Source organism: Gavia stellata, chromosome 1, assembly GCF_030936135.1.
Source record: "Gavia stellata isolate bGavSte3 chromosome 1, bGavSte3.hap2, whole genome shotgun sequence".
Taxonomy (NCBI): Eukaryota; Metazoa; Chordata; class Aves; order Gaviiformes; family Gaviidae; genus Gavia; species Gavia stellata.
The window spans coordinates 126293352-126313755 of NC_082594.1; the positions used below are offsets into that span (position 1 = coordinate 126293352).

General features: G+C 38.5%; 1 protein-coding gene across 1 annotated transcript in view; it reads right to left on the minus strand.

The window, feature by feature from the left end:
* CFAP44 (cilia and flagella associated protein 44) overlaps positions 1–20404 on the minus strand; it is a 49305-nt gene that overhangs the window by 18223 nt on the left and 10678 nt on the right. The window contains exons 7-22 of the mRNA XM_059822719.1: positions 19824–19926; positions 19286–19502; positions 17618–17732; positions 16944–17108; positions 15473–15628; positions 14831–14878; positions 13631–13730; positions 12330–12424; positions 9492–9701; positions 8431–8541; positions 6568–6720; positions 4509–4730; positions 3889–4031; positions 2724–2994; positions 696–751; positions 99–261 (exon numbers count right to left, since the gene is read on the minus strand). Coding sequence (XP_059678702.1) covers positions 99–261; positions 696–751; positions 2724–2994; positions 3889–4031; positions 4509–4730; positions 6568–6720; positions 8431–8541; positions 9492–9701; positions 12330–12424; positions 13631–13730; positions 14831–14878; positions 15473–15628; positions 16944–17108; positions 17618–17732; positions 19286–19502; positions 19824–19926 — 2328 coding nt within the window. The remainder of the gene's footprint in view (positions 1–98; positions 262–695; positions 752–2723; positions 2995–3888; positions 4032–4508; positions 4731–6567; positions 6721–8430; positions 8542–9491; positions 9702–12329; positions 12425–13630; positions 13731–14830; positions 14879–15472; positions 15629–16943; positions 17109–17617; positions 17733–19285; positions 19503–19823; positions 19927–20404) is intronic.

Below are 20404 nucleotides of genomic sequence, written 5' to 3' on the forward strand. Positions count from 1 at the left end.
CAAAGGGTTGGACATCTTTGGCCCCAACACATCAGGTAGCAACATTTTAGAAGGAGGTGCCTCTAAAGGTAAATGACCCTTATAAAAACTAAATGTACCTCTCTGTGCAGCTGCATATGCTTGGGCAACTCCTGATTCTTTTGAAGAAGAAAAAGAAACTCATGTCTCAGTGCAATTAACTCCTCTCTTTTCTTGTGCTTTTTTTCTTCAGCTTCCTTCATTATCCGTTCATACTCCTTTTTCTGCTTGACTTCCTCAATGCTGAAAAAACATGAAAAAGGAAACGGTGTTATCTCAGCGGAAGAGAGGAAAGATTACAGATTATGTAACCTCTTAGATTTCCTTGACAGCCTTAAATTCCCAGTGAACTCAATGGCTCTGAAGGTAACTTAGAAAGGAATCATCTTCCTGTACATTTGTACAGTCTTAACATCATGGGGCTTTCACCTTGACCTTGTGTTGTCTCTGTAGTCTGAAGCTAAGTAAGTCTCAGTGTACCGTATTTGAATTACTACCACAGAAAAGTAGATGAAATGGAAGGAAAGGCTGAAAAAACTGTGTGTAAAAAGGAAATGACCCAAATTCAATGTGATCAACTTCTCCCTCCTCTTAGGAGGCAAAAAGAAACACGTGGTGTGAAGAAAAAGCTACTAAGACTTGGAAATCTCTTTCATCATTATCCAAGTATCTCTTACTTGTAGGCATTGGGATCCTCAATGTCTTCAGCAGCCTTCTCCTTCTCAAGACCACTCTGGAATAAAAATGTTGTCTTGCCTTTAAACAAGCAATAATAGTTTCAATAGACAATAAAGCTTTTACAAACATTAAGACAGAGCTCCCACTGCCTCTCACAAAACCAAAAGAAACTTTCATGATCAATATTGCTATACAGGCCTTAAATACCAGGTTTTAATGTTTCAAGAACAAAAACAATTAAGTTGCTTTACATGTACAAGAACTAATGAAGCATAGTTCTTAGGGACAGAGAACACAAGTCCTATATCCCCCTCATCAACATTAACCATTACATCGTTGCTTGTCCTAACTTCACTGTGTCCCATAACATCTTTGGTTCTCTACACCCCACCCTCCCCCCAAACCCAATTCTCTTGTCTCCCCTCACTGCCAGGTTGACAAGAGACAACATATCCTGGGCTAATTCCAAGTTACATGTGTAATTCATCTGGTTTGCTTCTGCTGACTGCATAATGGGTTCACAATTATTAGCTGTGAAGAATGACAGATGGATGGACACTGCAGTCGCACAGGCCTCATTTCCCTAGGCAATCATGCTCTAAAAGAACAGGGGGGCCTATCACCCTACAGTGAATACAGTCATACTAAATTGATATGTATTTTAACTCAATTAGTTTCAGAGGATTTGTATTTGATTCTCTAAGAATCTCATTAAGTTTAATGAAGATGGAATTTTTTAAATCTTCCACATGACTTAAACTAGAATAGATACTTAATGAAGATATACTTTGATAAGGGAAAAACTCTATTAGGATGGTCATTAAGCAGCGTTGCTAGCCTGAACAATAGAAATTGACCATAAAGATCTTTATACAGGGCTACTTACATACTCAAAATGATAAAACTGTATATATGCTTTGTAATTGTATATTAATTACTACTTGTAATACTGGAGCTAGCAAGGCTCTGATATCACAGGTTCCAATTATTCACTTAGTTCAAGAAAATAATTTTGAGTCTATTCTCAGTACTATATATTCTTGGATACTGGTAAAGAATTCCAGCTAATCATGAACAATTTAACTAAATGACCAAAACCACAATTTCCTCTCTGTGTCCCTCATCAAGCATTTTTCAAAACATAGTTACCAACTAATATTAAAAATATTTTAAAGTTGAATTTGTTTTATGTTGACACTTTCAAGATTTTGAAACTGTACTGAATGTATATCTACTCGAAAATTCATTGTGCATGATAGCACTTCTTTCCTCAGCAGGTCTCACTGCTTCTTTCAAGTTGTATTTCTTTAATTCAGGCACTCAAGAGATTTTTAAAAAATTCAATGAAGTCTGAACACTTTCAGTGGGGGACTTGGCACCTCCCTCTTCTTGTGTATTATCAGAAGAACTGTCGTTGAGTTCCAGTGTCATCTGTTCAAACATGATAAAGGTGATGAGCTCTACAGTGATTACAGGACACCTGTAAAATGATTACTGCTAATGCTGTCCAAGAGTGAAAGAGCAACAGGATCAGCATCATGCTGTGCTATTTTGCAGATTTAAAAAATCCAACTTGTGAATTGTATATGAATGGTACTAGATGCACTGAGAAACTATACATTTGGTATTCTCCAACATTTCTAGAATCCCCATCCAGAGCAAAATCATACTTTACAGGAATTAAATCCAAGACAGGCATTAAGTATGACAAATCCTTGTGGTTCTTTCATTCTAGGAATGTGCATGATTACATCTTTGAGTGGGAAAAGACTAGTAGAATATTACATGTGAACAACACATACTATGCTTTCTTGGAGAAAAACACAAAACATTGAGTAGGAACAATGCAGTCATAGTGCCTGTTTATTAGGGAATGTTTTGCAAGAGCTCTTCTTCCAAATTGTTTGGGAAACCTCAGCTTTTGCTTTGAAAGATTTATGATGCTAAATAATTGAACTGCATTTTGCCTATCTGCAGTATTTTCATAGTAAATAGGCCTAATTCAGTGAAAGAGGGTAGCAACTTACCCTAGGAGAGGGGATTTTGGCTTTTAGCTCTTTGTGAACATCCTCTGGAGACAAGATGTTGAAAGTAAAAATGTTTCCATCTCCACCACAGGTAATCAGAAATCTATCATCATAACTAGAACAGATACCCTGGACCTGGCCATAATCATTGTCATGTACATTGAAGGACCAGTATTCCTTCAGGGTATTCACTGAGAGGTCTTTATCCTGGAGAGGATAAACACGCAGCGCACCACTCTGCATCCCACAGAACATCAGGAGGCTGCTGGTACTGTCAAATAAGCAACAAGAAACAGTAATAGCAGGCAACTTGTAACAAGTAAGGCCACAGCTCAAAACATGAGACTTGAAAATTGCTAATCTAGCTTAATAAATGTAGCTTTCCCAAGTTTGTAAGCTGGGAGCAAAGTATTTGGACCACTTAAAATATGTGTGATACTACTACAAACTTTTTTCCAGCTAACTGGCTGCTCAGGCATGTTCCAGCACTTGTGGAACTGGTCTCAGCCCTGAGTTGGGCAGGGTAGCAGACACCAAGTTCAGAGCTAGAAAAATAGTTTTCCTTCCCTGCTCTCCATCTAATACGGATGGTGGTGAATGCAGCCAGCTGTAGATTAAAGCCTGAACTAAACCTGCCTCCTTCGATGTAGAACATGTCTAGCCTTACCGGGAACCTAATAATGGGAGTCTGAAAATAGTTCACCCTCTTCATTCATACAGTTCACAGAATGTCCTGAGAAGCCTGTATTCTTTGCATGAGAGGGATGGACTGATTCCACCGTGTTCTCCTCGAGGGCTAACTGTGCCCTCTCTTTGCTAACTATAAGAAAGAACTGCTGTTCTGGTGATCACAATTTGCAGAGACTTCTAATGGTTCTCCTGGAGTTCTACAACCTAGGATGTTTGAGTCCTAATCAGTACTTAATTAGAAATCAGTCGTTTTCATCTTTGAAGGGCTTTTAAAATTACTTTATCAAACACAGTACCCAACTGTGCCCATCAGGAATTTTAAGTGAAGCTCAGTGCCAGAAAAACCAGAGAGAGTTCCTGCATACTAGAGTTGAGCCACAATTAAAAAGGGACAAAGCAGTGTACCCTCCTCCCTTGCAACTTAAATTTCATCAAGCTTTAATCACAAAGCTATGTGTTACACTACAATGTTTACCAGAAGGAGATTTGGTGGATGGGATTGTTGTCGGTGTCCTCAATAGGAATCACTTCAAAGGGTTCATCTTTCCTGTTTTCAGGGTCGTCTTGGTGATCATTTGAGAATTCACAATGATAGAGGAACCCTGAGTCATACCCACCCTGAAGAAGAAAAAGACCATAAAGAAATGGTGACAAAAGAACACTGAAGCAGCTGACCAGATAAATGCAATTTTCAGAATAATTCTTCCTTTCTTAAGGATCTACTATAGGTTAGAAAATGTAACTTTCAAATATCTAGAGATCCTATTTACCCACAGAGAAAAATCTATCACGATCACCGGCATTACAAGCCATCCTACAAATATATTAAGATTCTACCTTCTGCTTGTAAGGGAACAGCTTAGTCTTTGTGCCCATTCAGGCATCACCAAGAAGCGTACCTATTGGAAATTTACTGAATAGTCTGAATTGGAGTGACACTACTGGTTTACTTCACAAAGACTACTGAAACTACCAAGTATGAAGGGAATTTCCTGTCCTAGAGATGGCAGGTTTCAGATAATCAGTTTTCTAAGGCACCCAGGGAAGGTTGCCACATCTTGCAATCCCATCAACATGAAATAAAAATTGATTTACCAAGGAAAGCCAAAATTTTCCTGGTGCTGAATAAAACCCACAGAGGATTGGACTGGGCTCCTCTGGTATGTAGAGAGGTGGCAATGGCTCTTCTTTGGGTTCCTCTTCAGGTTCTTTTTCTTCTATCTCCTTTCCCATCTCCTGTTGCTGCTTTATCCATTCAAGCTTTGCTTTCTCCTTCTCCTGCTTTTTTTTCTCTCTCAGTGCAATCTCCTCTTCCAGCTATTACAACAAGCAGAGAAACACAGAGGCGTGAAACCAAGGCACTCCATGCATTACTGACTGAAGGAGTCTTATAAATGAAATCCAAGATGGTCCTGGCATTATGTACACAGAATATCTAGAGAAATCCCTTTTCTGTCAACTAAGCAGAGATCAAACAGACATCATGGGAGTCGCCAGTGGAATGCCCCCATTTGCCTCCTCCAAAGTATTTTAACTCATGGTCCTTTGAAACAGAAACCATTCTGCATGAGAAGCAGACTTCAGTGTTTCCTCAGAGAGATTATTGCCAATATTAACCACTATTAGCATACCACCTCTGCAGAACTCCTAAGCCCTGTCCTCTGCCTGCCCAGGAGAAAGAAAAGCACCAGAAAGCTGAACTCAAATTCCCGAGTTGTAGTGCATTATTGATGTAGAGTAAAAGACAGAAGCTGTAATGGACTTTTCTTCTTCTGAACAATGAAGGGAAGACATTTGTAGATTTGTAAAACCTTTAAAACCCCCTTTCCATTCAAGCCTACTTTAGCATAAACAAATACCAAACATTCTCTAAAACAGGATTTTCCTAAGAAGATGTTAGATAGCAAATCATAGAGAAAGGTCTGGAAAGGATCTCAAAAGAGCATTCTTTTGCCTGAAAGCAGAATCAGCTAAACCTTAAATATTACCGGCTGATGTTTGTCTGACCTACCCTTTAAAAATCTCCTGCTACTGGGACTCTACAGCCTATGCAAACTATTTCAGTGCTTCACCACCCTTAATGTTAGAAATCTTTCCTTACATCTTCCTAAAACATCCTTGTTTATTAATTATTTATCTATTCCCAGGGAAAAAAGAGAACAATTAATATTCTTTCTCACTGTAGAAACCTTTTCTATTTTTAAAGATGTATAGTGTCTCCCAAAAATATTCTTTTCTTTTGACTGAAAAAAGCCAACCCCAACAAAACTCCATACACATTCTTTTTATCTTTCCTTATGTAGGTATACAAGCTTTATGATCATTCTTGTGGTTCTTCCTATGAGAAAACCACCAAGAAATCTTTCTCCTGAATGCTGACTTCCTCCGAGTTGTAACAAGAAATGAGGCTTTGCCTGACATTCAGTAACGCACCACTCAGAAAACAGAAACAGTTAATAGAGAAAGAAGAGAAATCACAGATTAAGAATAGAACCAGAGAGGTTGTTGGATTGTGGTGGATTGAACGTGGGACTGAGAGCCTGCTCACTGGAGCTCTGCTCCTGAGCCTAACACCAGCTTGCTTTTTAATTTCACAAAATTAGCTATAGCTGAGAGCTGCCATTAATCTTTTCCTTTGGCCCTGCATATCTTCTAAAATGCTAGTTCTCATTCAGAAATTAAAACCACCCCTTTAAAGTTATTACAACATTAAAAAAAAAAAATCATAAGTATATAACTGCTGGGGGAAAAAAAAAAGTTTCATGTTTGCCTCAAAGTGACCACATGGGTGTTTTATGACTGTGCAAAGGAATTTCCTACAGGGCTAACATCAACCACAAGAAAAATACTTTTTCTGAAAATTACCAATTGAAAATATTTTGAGAACTAATGCACTATACTACTTTTCCTTTTCACTAATGCTATCTTCTAATTCTAATCAAAATGCACATCATGCTTTCAGTGTGATGTATGTTCCATTTGAATAAACACACAACACCTTGTAATTTCAAATGTTGAAACTCAGCTACAAATGGACTCTACCTGGCCTTCCCCTTCAAGAAGCTTAGCAAAAATCTTATGATGCAATACAGGGACTAGAAAACTTTTTGGGTAGTCTTGTCTTCTGGCACATGAAGAACATGAAATTCTTTACCTTGATTCGTGATTTAATACTATAAAAATGGAAGTACTGCATTGGGAGGTTTTTTATTTGATAGGTGGACACTGTATCCTGTTCCTCAGGGAGAGGCATAGGAACCTGGAGAGCAAAGCCATTCTCACAAAGGATGAGCAGCATGCTCTTCACCTGTACAAAAACACAAAAACCACATGTATAGTGCAGATGTATACATGAAATTGAGAGAAATGGCATAAAGTTAGTCAGAAGATATATAGGACAAAGCCAAGCTCCAGCCAGGAGGCATTAACTCTAACTGTGCTCTTATTTGAATGGACATTTTTAAATGGAGATCAGAAATCAGTGATCTTCTTTCATACTATGTATCCTAGGCAAAGCTAAGGAATTGAAGAAATCCTTGCCGTATACAAAACAGCTATCATTCTGACACTCTCTAGCTTGGAAGCAGCACGATGATATTTTGGGAGTTTGGTTAAATTAAAGGATGGATCTGACCCAAAAGTTAGGAGCTAAGGTTTTGGTTTGATTTGTGTTTGAAAGGTCATATGTTTCATATTAATAAATCCCTTCTATCTTCAAGACTGGGCTCGGAATCTTGCCAAATGCTATTTAGCTTCGAGTTTGTTCTTTGCTGGTACCTGCCAGGTCCTTTAAAATGCAAAGTTAAGAAGAATAGGCAAGGTGGGGGTAAAAATTATTTAGTGTTTTGAGATTTTAAAAGGCAAGTCTGTATTTAATTTCCGTTTTCATAAGCTATGTAGAGAATAGAGAGAGGCTTAGTTTATCTGACCCATACTAAAAATGTGGAAAGGGGGCATATTAGAGTTCCAATGGAAACCTTAACTAGGAATGATATGGTTCTTGTGCCTATAAAATCTCAGACTTACAAATGCATTCATTAAATGCATAGTGTTTAATCACCAAGGTCGTTTTTTTAAAGAAGAAAAAAAGGTAGTGTAACAATCAGATGCTTGTACTATGTTTAGTAAGCGTTCACATCTAGCAGCGGAGACATGATACCGGTAGACAAAATTACTCAGGCAGAATCTAACATATCAAAGACATGATGGTTGCTTTTTTAGTAAGTAGAATTACCTTATCCTCAAGGAAAGGACTCAAAACGCAACTGTCAGATCAAGATCTGTCACTTCTACAGTAAGATAGAGTTCATACCAGCAAGAATTCTTTTGCCAGCAGTTTTTATCGGTTCCCATGAACAAGCAATAATAGCTACACTTTGCCACTGTGCACCAGTATAATGTATCTTGCTGGCCACTTTGTCAGCATCTAAATATAATGAACAATCTCCCTTCTAAATAAGAATACTGGACCAACCAAAATTTTAGATGTTACTCTAGCCTTATAAGACTTTTAAAATATTAGCAAGAATCTATATGAATCTGTCACTGACACACTTCAAACACAGAGTGTGAATTCCAAGAAGCACCCAAAAGCTTTCTTAATGTGGTCCGTAAGTTTTGCAAAAGCCTGTTTTCATATGGGCAAGAGGCACAGGCAATAATGCACAAATAACTTTTTCATCAAAGAAGACTGAGACCTTCCAAAAGGTAAGGCACAGGCTTGTTTCTTCAAGGCAGGAACTCAAAAAGCTGAGCAAAATTTTGTGGTTTGCATATGTTTCTACTCTTTATTATCCAAAGTCCAAAATACGTCCAAAGTGACTGAACCAGAGATACAGCTACACAGAACCTGTCATTCTGAAGCAAAACGAAGAACAAAGTAGCAAAACATTTTTTGCATTGTCTGTAGAGAACACGGCTAGGGTCATGGATCTTCACCTATTTTCATCAGAAGTTCCTTTCAAAATGACATTTTAACACTGTAGGGAAGGAAAGAAAACAAACATGCATGACTCACATGAGAAGGTGGAGACCACTGTAATGCCTGTACAGGCCCAGGGACACAGATGAATCCGATTGGCTCGTATTCATCTTCGACAGCAAAAAAGAAAACAGTTTTGTCTTTACTCTGAGAGAAAAAAACAGAAGATGGTGACTGAATCAAAGCTGACCAAAAGTTCGAAAGACTGTCAGTACTTTATGACATAAACGCGTACTTCAAATGTTTTGTGGCTCAACAGGGGGACTTACAAGTGCCTTGGAACTTAGAATTGGATTTCTATGGTGATTACAGGGAGGAAATAAAAATCCTGCCCACCTTGCTCCAAGGCCCTGAGTATACCCATAGCCCTTAATTGCCCTGATGGGCCTCACCTAACATCCCCAGCTACGTGCTTTCTGCCCATTGCCCCTGGAGCTCCTTTAAAGCTCAGGCTCAAGCCTGATTTTTCAGATAAGACAGCACAGGCTGATTTCCCTGGATAACAAGAAAATTCAGAACAGATGCACAACGTGATGCATGGCTGCTTAAATCCTACATCAAGTGAAATGCATGGTGATTCAGCTCAAGGAACATGTAACTGCAAATGCACTGATCATGGCTGAAGGCTAGCTTTTAAAAAGAGAGACCACATTGACTAGAAATTGTCTCAAAGACTAGCAGGCACACTGACAAACAAACTGGTCAATCCTGTTGTAAGGTCCAGCAGCGCTGGGTGGCAGCTGGAGTGCTGCCAAGGTGGTGTACAAATGGACTTGCTTTTACTAATTCCAAGATGCTGCTAAACTAATTCCAAAATGAACCAAATCCATCTTCAAAGGTGTTTACCGAATTCACACTAAACAGTCAAGTAATTCACAAAATTAATTGTATGCATTGCACAGTTGCATTCCTTCAGAAAACAAATGTGAATGCAAACAGATCCTTCCCTTCCCCCAGCACTGCAGAGAACTACAAGAAGTGATCAACAGTAGTAACAGAAGTATAATTGTGTTGTCAGTAAACAAACTTACCTTATCTCTTTAAATAATCTTTAAGTTTTTGGCTTAATAAAAATAAGCAAAAGAAGTGATACATACCCCTGTGGCAAGCACATCTCCATTTCGTTCATAGGCCAAGGCTGTAACTGCAGTAGCATGAGGTTTGAAAGCTTGTTTCAGATTTATCTTTGCATTCTCTGTATTGGTCTGTCCTGCAAGAACGGGCAGTCCTTTGGGATCATAAACTTCAATTATGCGGACAACGCCATCTTCAAACCCCACAGCAATTAGTCCTCCTTTAGGATTTACCTTTGAGTGGAAGAATGAAGAAAAAAATGAAGAAAAATCACAATGTACATCTTGAGAGCTTAGAATAAGAATCTGTATGGCACATGTTCTGGTATTAACCTGTAACTCATCTTACCTGGATGTGTTGCTAAAGCACAAAGAATGTTTCATACCTGGGACATGTTGTTTATTCTCCTCAATACGCTACTGTAAAGGGAATGGGAGGGCTGGGGGTTATTTTTTGGTTTCGTTGTGGGTTTGTTTTTTTTTTTTTACTGATAACATGCCATTAAGACTGGAAATGTTAATGAGGATGTGGTTGTAACATCTGAGAAAGAGGTAGTTCATACTGACATACAAATTTATCAGTAGCTGCTTCTTAAGGAGAACAGTTGGAAGTCAAAAAAGGAATTATTATATTACCCTGAATATAATACTGGGCATCAAATGTGAGTATGATTTTTGAAGGTGTGAGGGAACAGACTTGGTCTGGCTGATTCCATGTAAAGTACAGTTGTCAACAGGGACAGCTAATTGAGATGAAAAGAGGAGGCTATGGAGTCCTTACCATAGGCCCTGTAGGTAAGCCGATTGCTAATAATGTAGACGGGCTTGAATTGGGAGAGAGAAGAGTTAGCAGAAATGGGCCTATATTTTAGCTGGATCTAGCTAGACTTGCAGATTTAGCTGATATTAGCCACATGTGGTAGTGTCCTGAGGTGATTTACAAGCTGAGCCAGCTCCAGACATGGCACAGATCAATATTAATGCACACCAGAAATAAGACCAGAAGGAGAATTGCTGTGTGAAGAGATGAGGGTGAATGGATAAGCTCTGTGAGCAATTGGCAGGAGTATGATCTTAGGTATGAAAAAGTTTATTGTTCAGAAGGGAGCTGTCTTCCCATTACCTGGGGAGATCAGCCCGTGATGTCTTATCTTAAAAAGCCCCTCTGTAATAAGCACGTGTACAATAGCATTGCTCAGTAAATGATCAAGGGGAGTCACTCATGGACCTCAAATTTATGGCTCTGCGTATGACTCCCTCCATTAAGTCTGTATCTTTCTTCTACTAGGGAGCCAGAACGCCAGATGTGGCCTCCCCAGTGCTGAGTAAAGAGGAAGGATCACCTCCACCAACCAGCTGGTAATGCCCTTCCTAATGCAGCCCAGGATGCTGTTGGACTTTTTTGGCTGCACTGCTGGCTCATGGTCAGCTTGGTGTCTGCCAGGATCCCAAGATGCTTCTCTGCAGAACTGCTTTCCAGCTGGTGGGTCCCCAGGCGGTACTGGTGCCTGGGGTTATTCCCACTCAGATGCAGGACCTCGCATTTTGCCTTGTTGAATTTCATGAGATTCTCCTCAGCCCAATTCTCCAGCCTGTCCGGATCCCCCTGAATGGCAGCACAACCCTCTAGAGCACCAGCCACCGCTCTCAGTTTTGCATCATCTGCGAACTTGCCGAGGGTGCACTCCATCCCAGTGTCAAGGCCATTAATGAAGAATATTGACACCCATAATGAACTCTAGCGGGTACACCACTAGAGACTTGCCTCTAACTGGACTTTGTGCTGCTGGTCACTACTCCTTGGGGCCCAGCCACGTAGGCAGTTTTAAACCCATGCCACTGTTCACTTATCTAACCTGTACGTTGCTAGCTTGCCTATGAGGATATTATGGTATCCAGATGCTTCAAAGTATGTTGGCCAAAATTTTCTTAGATTAATAGCATGGATTTTCAAATACATTTGAGCACCTTCAAGCTATGTGTAAGTAACTAACGGGATTTTAAATGCAGCTAGGTAGACTCAGTACCCTTGATTTTTCATAGAATCATTTAGGTTGGAAAAGACCTTTAAGATCATCAAGTCCAACCGTAAACCTAACCCTGCTAAGTCCACCAGACTGCGTTTAGTACCACCTTTTGTAAAACTGAACTGACTCAGTTTTGTAATGCTGTACAATTTATTGTGGCAATCAGCTTACCTCTTGAATATATAGGTCATGACCTAACAGCATCCCTAAAAGTCTGCATGGCCAGAATTACAGTTATAAGAGCACTGTCCCAGTGTTACCCTCGCCTTGGAAATTCAAGTAAGCACTCTCCTCCATAAATTTGCTTATAATTAACCCACGAGGCTTGCTATGTTTCCTCAAGAACATAACTAGACACTATTTTAATTAAAATTAGCAAATATGTCTAAAAGTGATAGACTCCACACTCCACAAATGATCAGTTCTGGCAACAGTTTTTGATGATTTGTCTCCAAATGTTTGTGGATTGTCTGGGCTGTCATTTCAAAATGTGTTAACTAACTCATGTTAATTGACAGTTACTCTGCGTGGGTTAAATAGAAGCTGTTAGTCTATAAACTAAGACTACTTCCTGGGACTGCACACTGATATCTGATTTTAAAATCTCAGGAAGACACAAAGTAGGATAGCTGATAATCTACAATAAAGTCAAACTGTACACATACTATATACATACATAGTACTCCACAAACTTATACATACATACTACTATAGTAAATTCCACCATGGCCTAACAGTGACTTCTTTAAGGTCTTATATTGTGAGCAACTTGCTTGATGCTGGCAGGCTCATAGACCCCTTATGAATTTTTGTTAACACACTAGCAAAAACTCACAACACGAGGTGCCCACGTCAGTGCTGTTCCTCCTTGTTTAAACTTCATTTCACTCAGCTGACTGTTGCTGATGAAATCATAGATACGCACTGACCCTGTGTGGAAAGGAGACAGTAAGAATCTATTTCTCGCAATGTCACTTATATTTTAAGATTTATGGAGTAATGTCTATTTATTTAAAGCTGGATAGAAAGTTATTAATTTTTCTCTTTGAGTATCAAATGCCCATCTGGAAAGATATAGCTGATGGTTACAGAGTACCACAGCTAGCGTGGTGCTCGTGAACAAAACATAAGCTTTCTTCACTCTTTAACTTATAGGCTCCCAAGAGTTGTCAGGGATGAGGGTTGTAATAAGAAGTTGCATGCTGACCACCATGTGTAATTTTCAAGTAATCACAGAACTGTGGCATACTGTAAGGAAAATCTGTACTGACAACATAGGAAAAGATGGTACGCTACTACTTGGAATTGCCTAGGGAGGAAAATGTTTAAATGCATGAAAATGGGAGATTATCCAAAGAAAAGCCAATTTCACCAGAGGTGAAATTAACAGATTCGTAGACACACATATTGGTCTGCATAAAATTTCATTCCAGCTGGCATATATCCTGTCATTTGCTCAACTGGTAGGAGTTTGTCTTCAGGCTAGAAGAGCATGTACATTGTATAACACAGACAAATGACAAGATACTGCTGACAAGAATTGAGTTAAAGACCTTGTAGCGTTTTCTGAGAAGTGTAAATGACATTGTTAATGTTCTGGCCAGTGGTTCTTCTTTCAAAGTACGATAAAGCTAACTGTGAGATGCCTAAATTGCAATATTTACGTAAGTTAAATAAGTATGTCTGTACTTACATGTTGCTGTTGAGAGCATAATAGCTATAGCGTTTTCTAAGAAAGTCACAAATATTCACAATGACTTATACAATGCTAGAGATGTATGTAATTCCTTACACAACAAAAATTGCAACACTTATTGATCCAGAGCCTTGAACGCAAGTGCTGTTATTCAAACCAAATGTCTCATCTTTTCAGCCGTTCCTTCAGAACAGATTTACAAAGCTTCCCATTAAAAACTTCTCTCATTAAAATCCCAGGCTTTTAAGATGAAGCAACCTGAACACATTATTTGAAAACATTAATGATTTGTCTTAACTATAAAAGAACTGATTCCAGGAATAATAATTAAGAGCCAATACACAACTTCAGTTCAAAACAGAATAGTTCCAAACCCAGCATCACTGCTCTTCAAAAACAATAATCACAGTGGTATGACAGAAAAGGAATAGTGTACTTACGGTCAAGAGCAGTGGTGGCCAGAAGGTATGTAATGGGAGAGACACTCATGGCTTCAATTCTTCCAGAGTGAAAGGTATATAGGCACTCTGGATCACGGGTCTGCAGTGCAAAACAGAAGAACAGAAATTCTGCTACATTCTGGAGCTGCACTTACAAGGTATTACCAGCCACACCTACAGTGAACCTGAAAAATCTCGTCAGGTGCTGCTTGTGTGAACAAAATTTGGCATGCATGAGGTACCTATATGCAATTCCTGTCCCCCCTTTTTTTTAATTTAAAACTCATAAGAAGATAATGAGCAAAATTACTGTAAGAACATTAAGTTCATTTAAAATTCCATCATTTTCTATGTGAAAATAAAGGAGAATACCTTCCATTAAGTGGTTTCAGGCTTGGAATTAGTATTTTTAACAAAGAGCTGTTGGTCTAAAGGCAAAGAAAATGCTCTCAAGCCTAGGGCTTATGCTGCCTGGGAAATCATTTCACCATCCAAGGAATTCTAGGTTTTGCTATACATTTTCTACATCAGTTTTTATAGTATGCTTTGTACATCTTTTATTTACCATAAAATTCTTGGAACATAATTTTACCTGTTGCCACACAACTTTATTCCATTCAAAGGGATTGTTCCCATTTACATTAATATGTTTGGGAGCAAAAATTAAGTGCCGCCATTTTAACTGTGTCATCTATTTCTCCATCAAAAACATCTCCAGCAGTAACACTAGTAACCAGTAGGATAAAACATGTGAAGTGCATATCATCTTCTCCTTGTTTTTCCTAGTTCTTTATGTCATTTAGAGACAACAGTAAGGATTGTTTCAAACACCTATCTAGATCGAATATATCCATACGCCTTGAACACATTTCCTGCATCCATGCAACTTTTATTACCAGTTTATGAGAATGAAACTCCTTTAAGGTAACTTGAAACTCCTTTAAGATAACTTGACTTTGGCAGCCAAAATTTCAGGAATCAGAAATCAAATTACTTTTGATAATCCTGCACAATCATTATAATCAATAACAGTATGACAATAAGTTTTAAGAAAAAAAAAAATCTGTTTCAATGCTAAAATTTTCAACTGTGCAGCTTCATAAAACACAAACTTCATTTCAGATTCATCCAGTATAGTTAAAAGAAGTTATTGCAAAGGAATTGAAGAAATCAGAAGAAAGAAAAAGAACACAAACTTACCATATTTGAAAAAGTCAAATCCAGCTTCCAGATTGCTCCATTGGTATCCTGAAGAAGAAAAAAACAAAACATGTATTTGAATATTTTCAAACTCAATTTGGAAAAAATACTGCCCATGGTGACTCCTTAAAAATGTCTTAATTATTACCATTGTGAAACTGAAATGACTGAATGCGGTGATGTTGGCCCTATCAATCCTATCCATCAGTCCAGGATAACAGAACTTGGACAATACCTTTTGACATTCCCCTATTCTTACGCAGTTCTGGCTCTGAAAGCCAGAGTCTCACATGTTACTATACACTAAAAATACAGAATAGAGTAGTTCAGTTGGAAGGGACCTACAACGATCACCTAGTCCAACTGCCTGACCACTTCAGGGCTGACCAAAAGTTAAAGCATGTTATTAAGGGCATTGTCCAAATGCCTCTTAAACACTGACAGGCATGGGGCATTGACCACCTCTCTAGGAAGCCTGTTCCAGTGTTTGAAAGAAGAAGATTATACATATATATCCAGAAGAAGATTGAATTCTACCAAAAAGAAACATACCAGTTTGTAATGGACTCCTGCTGTTGCTTAACATCACCTCCCTCATGCTGTGTTTCTCCACCGAGATGTATGTACTTGAGTGTATCTTACCTGAGCATACCAAACAGGCTGTCCACAGTCATGAACTTTTGACATGAAACTCAGGCTGACATTCCTGCCAACATGAAGTTCATTCATAGGCTCCACTTCCAGTAACCCTGTGTCATCCACAGAATCAGCAGCATCTATTGTCTCAAAGTTCCACACCTTCATGGTGTTGGAAGCATTAAAAAAAAAAGGGGGGGTTTTATAAGGCCAGGTTATGTTTTCATACATGATTAATATGGAAATTTAAAATTATAAGAAACCAGGGGACTGTAGATTCTACAGGTAGAGCATGAAACCTGTCATATCTGCCTCGCTATTTTGAATGTAACCTAGAACAGTGGCAATCAGCAACTACTCTCTGATACATTTGGGTACAATGCAAAGTATACGTAAAAGTTTTCTGTACAATTCTGAAACAACGGTAGCTTAAATTCAGCCCTGGCACAGGCAGAGCTATACACGGCAGCCTCAGAACATCAGAGAGTAAATGGTATCTGCCTGCTCTCAGCATTGCTCATACTGAGGCAGTGAAGAAGAAAGAATGGGAAATCTAACGAATCCATGTTCTGCTCTGTGGGATAAGGACAAGACATCAGTTGGCACCCTTATAACCAAGTGAATTTTCCTTATGGGATAATATCAGTTTATAAAACACAACACTAAAACAAACAAACAAAAAAAACCCCACAGGGTGTTTGAAACCCTCCACTATCTGTTGATTATCTGGGTCAACCATTGTTGATGGTTGGACTTGATGATCTTACAGGTGTTTTCCAACCTTAGTGATTCTGTCTTTCACACACCAGCAGAAGACACATCTTGTCTTCCCTTAAAGAGCAGGCAAACAAGATTACAAAATCATTGATAATTGACAGGTGAGATCAGAAACTAGTGGTATGGATAAGGAAACCATTTTGACCTCAATTTATAGAATTAGATGTTAACTTCAGGACGTCCAATGTCTTTTCTTTTAATTGTTCCTCTATTTCAGCACATGTATCTCTCAGATACTAGTTAATTTCTATGTCATTTTAACATTAATAATCTGAGCATTGAAATAATCAGAAGATTAATTTCAAATATTGCTATAGTTTATCCTTTGAAATAACACCAAATGTATTAATAGGCCTAAAAATTATAAAGATTAACCAAAACTACACACGGAAAAAAATTTGTTAGAATGCAGGCAAGAACAAAGCTTTGAGAGAATCACTGAAAATTATTTTTATTTATTAGAGTAAAAGGTGATTTATTTACTGCTATTAAACAGAGAACTTTGCGTGAACACTATTTGATTCAAGCATATACACTGTGGAGATATGCTCTTACTCTGTTTCTTCTAAAAGTTCATTCTCAGAAAGCAACTGCACTATAAATTGCCTCCATAAATAAGGTCTGATGAAGAAATTATGTAACGTTTACCTGCTGACCACAAATTTGCACACCTAATAGGCAGAGCAGAAGAAAAACTCACCCGAATGAAGCCATCTTTTCCAACAGTGACAAGTTCTCCTTCATCCAGAACTAACTGGCTGACGGGGCCACTGTGACAGGGCTTGTGTCCAGCTCGACAGAGCTCTACTTTAATGAGGCCCCCTTCCCAAAGCAGCAAGTTGCCCCACTCAGTCCCTGAGATAACCTTCAATGCAAATGAAGAGAAGCACATAAGCACTTGCACCTAACCACGCAGAAATATTGGCAAGAATCTGGTTAACATTTGTGGCTTCCTTCCATGAGAGCATTAAATCGATAGCAATGTACAGGTATTTACAAGAGAAGGTGTAAAGGGTGAGAAGGTTCAACTTTTTATCAATGTGACATAATTTACATGCACTGAAGTGGTTAAAGATTAGGGCTAACAGTCCTTGTATTTCTTTACACTAACATTTTCACTACCCCATTAGAGGAGCCTCAGCTCTAAGCCAACAGAGGTCTTTTGTCTGGGAATTACAATACTAACCGTACTTTTCAATTATTACAAAGCAAGCCAGGTTTTTGGCAAATTAATGTCAATATTAGCTTATCAGAGTAGTGCATTGAGGGTCTAATTCAAATCACTTTGAAGCAAATAACTCTCCAACTTACTCAGTAGACATTATATCAAAACCTGAAGGGAACATAAAATCAATTAAACTTTTTCTTACTTACCTTCCCATCAGGCAGCTCCACATAACCTATAATGTCGGTCACTGCTGTTTTTCCAAACCTGCCCAAAGCGCCTTGTAACTTGAGGCCAGTGAATGTGAAAGCCATCTTCCAGAACCTGAGTACAGAAAACACATCGCGCTCTGACACAAGATTTCCTAACCACACTCTTCAGTCCCTCTCCGACATTGTAATAATCTTACCAGGGATGCCTCTGAGCTAAGAGCTGTTCACTTATTATTCTTTTTCATGGGAGGCCTTGGGGTTTTCTTTTTAAAATGAGATAAAGCTTTGTAACTACACAAACATTCCCCTCTACTACCCCTATGAAAAAGCTAGGAAAAGGATTTTGAATGGGCAGAATGAAGATTAAACAACTAATTAAAATTAATAAGCGTAAAACGCATAGCTACATCTTTCCAGCTACAACCAATATACATAGTTAGGGATACCTATTTTACTCTTGCTGTCTTCAGTGTATGATGCTCAACTTTGTAAATCCAAGGGACTAAGGTCTTCACTGAATTTCATCCAAGTACCCCTATGGACTTGAGCTTGACTATAAAATCTCACTGAGCCAAAGGTTTTTTCCTAGATCTTCATAGCTATGTCTATTTGATCATTATATTTTTAGCAGTATAAACCACAACTTTAAATTACCGCATTACAGAAAAATTAGCACCTACCACAATTAGGGATGGTTCACTGTGGTTGCAGGAGACATTACATTTAAGACAGGTGGTCAAAATTGGAATTTGAGACCGCATTTGGATGAAAGGTCATGTTTATCATGTTATAAAAACTATGTAACAGTTTATTCATAGTATTATAGCTCAAAGGAAAGTTTATAAGAGATTTTGTTTTGTCAGATTTCCATAAATAATGTATTCTAAACCACATTCATTCTGGGTCTAAATAAGCCATTTGGTATTTCAGATGCACCTTGCAACCAAACTATAGAGCAAATCTCAAATTTTGATCCAATTCCTCTGTTAAAATTTGAAGAAATTTTAGATGTGTTATAATTTTAAAGGTATCATTTCTATTACAATAGCATCCAAGTCATATCTTAAGTCTTTGCTGTATTAACACTGAACACTGGATAAATACGGAAGACAAACCTAATCCCTGTCCCAAAGAGCTTAAAGTTGTTGTTTATTGTTTATTGCAAAAGGATCCATGAACTTCCCAGAGAAGGGAGTGTATGGAAACATATCTTTTGTAAGGCTTCCTTGCAGGCTTTTGGTGGTATCAGAGGGTTTCTGATTCATGACTTGGCAACCAGTTCTAATGGCTGCCCAAACAGACGAGATCAAGAAATCAAAGGTAGAAAGCCCAGAAGGCACAGGAGGCATATATGCCATGTTATCAGCTAGAAGACAGGCATATATAAATATTTTTTTTATTAATTCTCCTTGGTGCTTGTTGAAATTACAAGACTGGAGCCAGTGGTACCGACATTCAATATCAAGCATCATCCTTTTTGCACAGTAAAGATGTTAAAAGACTTGGCTGACTGGCTGAAGGACTTGAACTTTCTCATTTTTGTAATTGTAATGGCCAGGTAAAATAGCATTCCTCATTGCTCCATGTTTGCTAATTCCTGTTAGTCATCTTCTACATATTATGACTTTAGAGGTGGTATGTATTAATCCTAATAGGTAAACCTACCTGATGTGTCCTGCTCCAGATGTAGTTAGTTGCTCTTCATTATCAGCAGAAAATGTGACCTTGTAAACATCCTGTGAAAAAGCTTTTGACCTCAACACAATCTTTTCTTGTTTCCAGTCCCAGATAGTCAGCATGTAGTCAGGGCTGCTCCCAACACTGGCCAGCAAAGTGCCAGCATTGTTGAAGTCACCAAAAACATAGGCTTTCTCTGTTCCATCTGAAGAAACATATGAGCCCAAATAGATACACACACGGAAAAGAGGAAGAAACAATAGGAAAACCTACTTCGAAGGAGTTCAACTTTCACTGCATTTATTTTTTTCACTAGGTAATAGCTCTCAGCTGGCCATTTCTACTAAATAAAAGTTTCATCCCATACAATAATGAAAAAGCTTGAAACCAGTGTTTTCTCTTTTGCTGGGAGGACCAAAAGGTTGTATTTCCTTCTAAACTTCTAAAGTGACCAACTACTCCATCTGCTGGCATCTATAAACACTGGCCCATTTGAGTAAAATGAAAATAGAACTTTTTACACTACCTCGCAGTATTCTGTAGGGCCTCAGTGAAGGATAATCATAGATGATGATGTTTGGCTTCTTTCCTTTTTCTCCTACTGCAAAGTACTGCTCAGTAGGGTGTGCCTTGAAAAAGCAAAAGTCCCATTGCATGCTGTAATTACACCTTTGTCTCTATCCTGCTAGTTATTGTATTTACTCACTCATTAGTCAAAAGATATTGCCATAAATACTAGGTTGCATTTTTCTGTGCATCTATTCTGAACAACTGCCAATCTATTGCTCAATATCAGAACGAAGCTACTATGCACACAAAAAGGTATATTGCACATATAATGCAGAACCATGACAAACTCAAATAATTTGCTTTATCATGCATTCTTTTACTATTCCTACCTCACTCAACCCACCAGCTGATCTTTCCATGAGCAGCATTTGTGTCAGCAGCCACCTACTTCAGCAGACAGCTGCAGAAAAGCCATCCTGAACGACATTGTTCTGCAGACATAGCAGAACAAAAGCTGTCACAGGTTCATGTAACCATGATGTACCATGGTTCCCCAGAAAAGGCTGCTTACAACAGAGCAGAACAGTCTGAAAACCT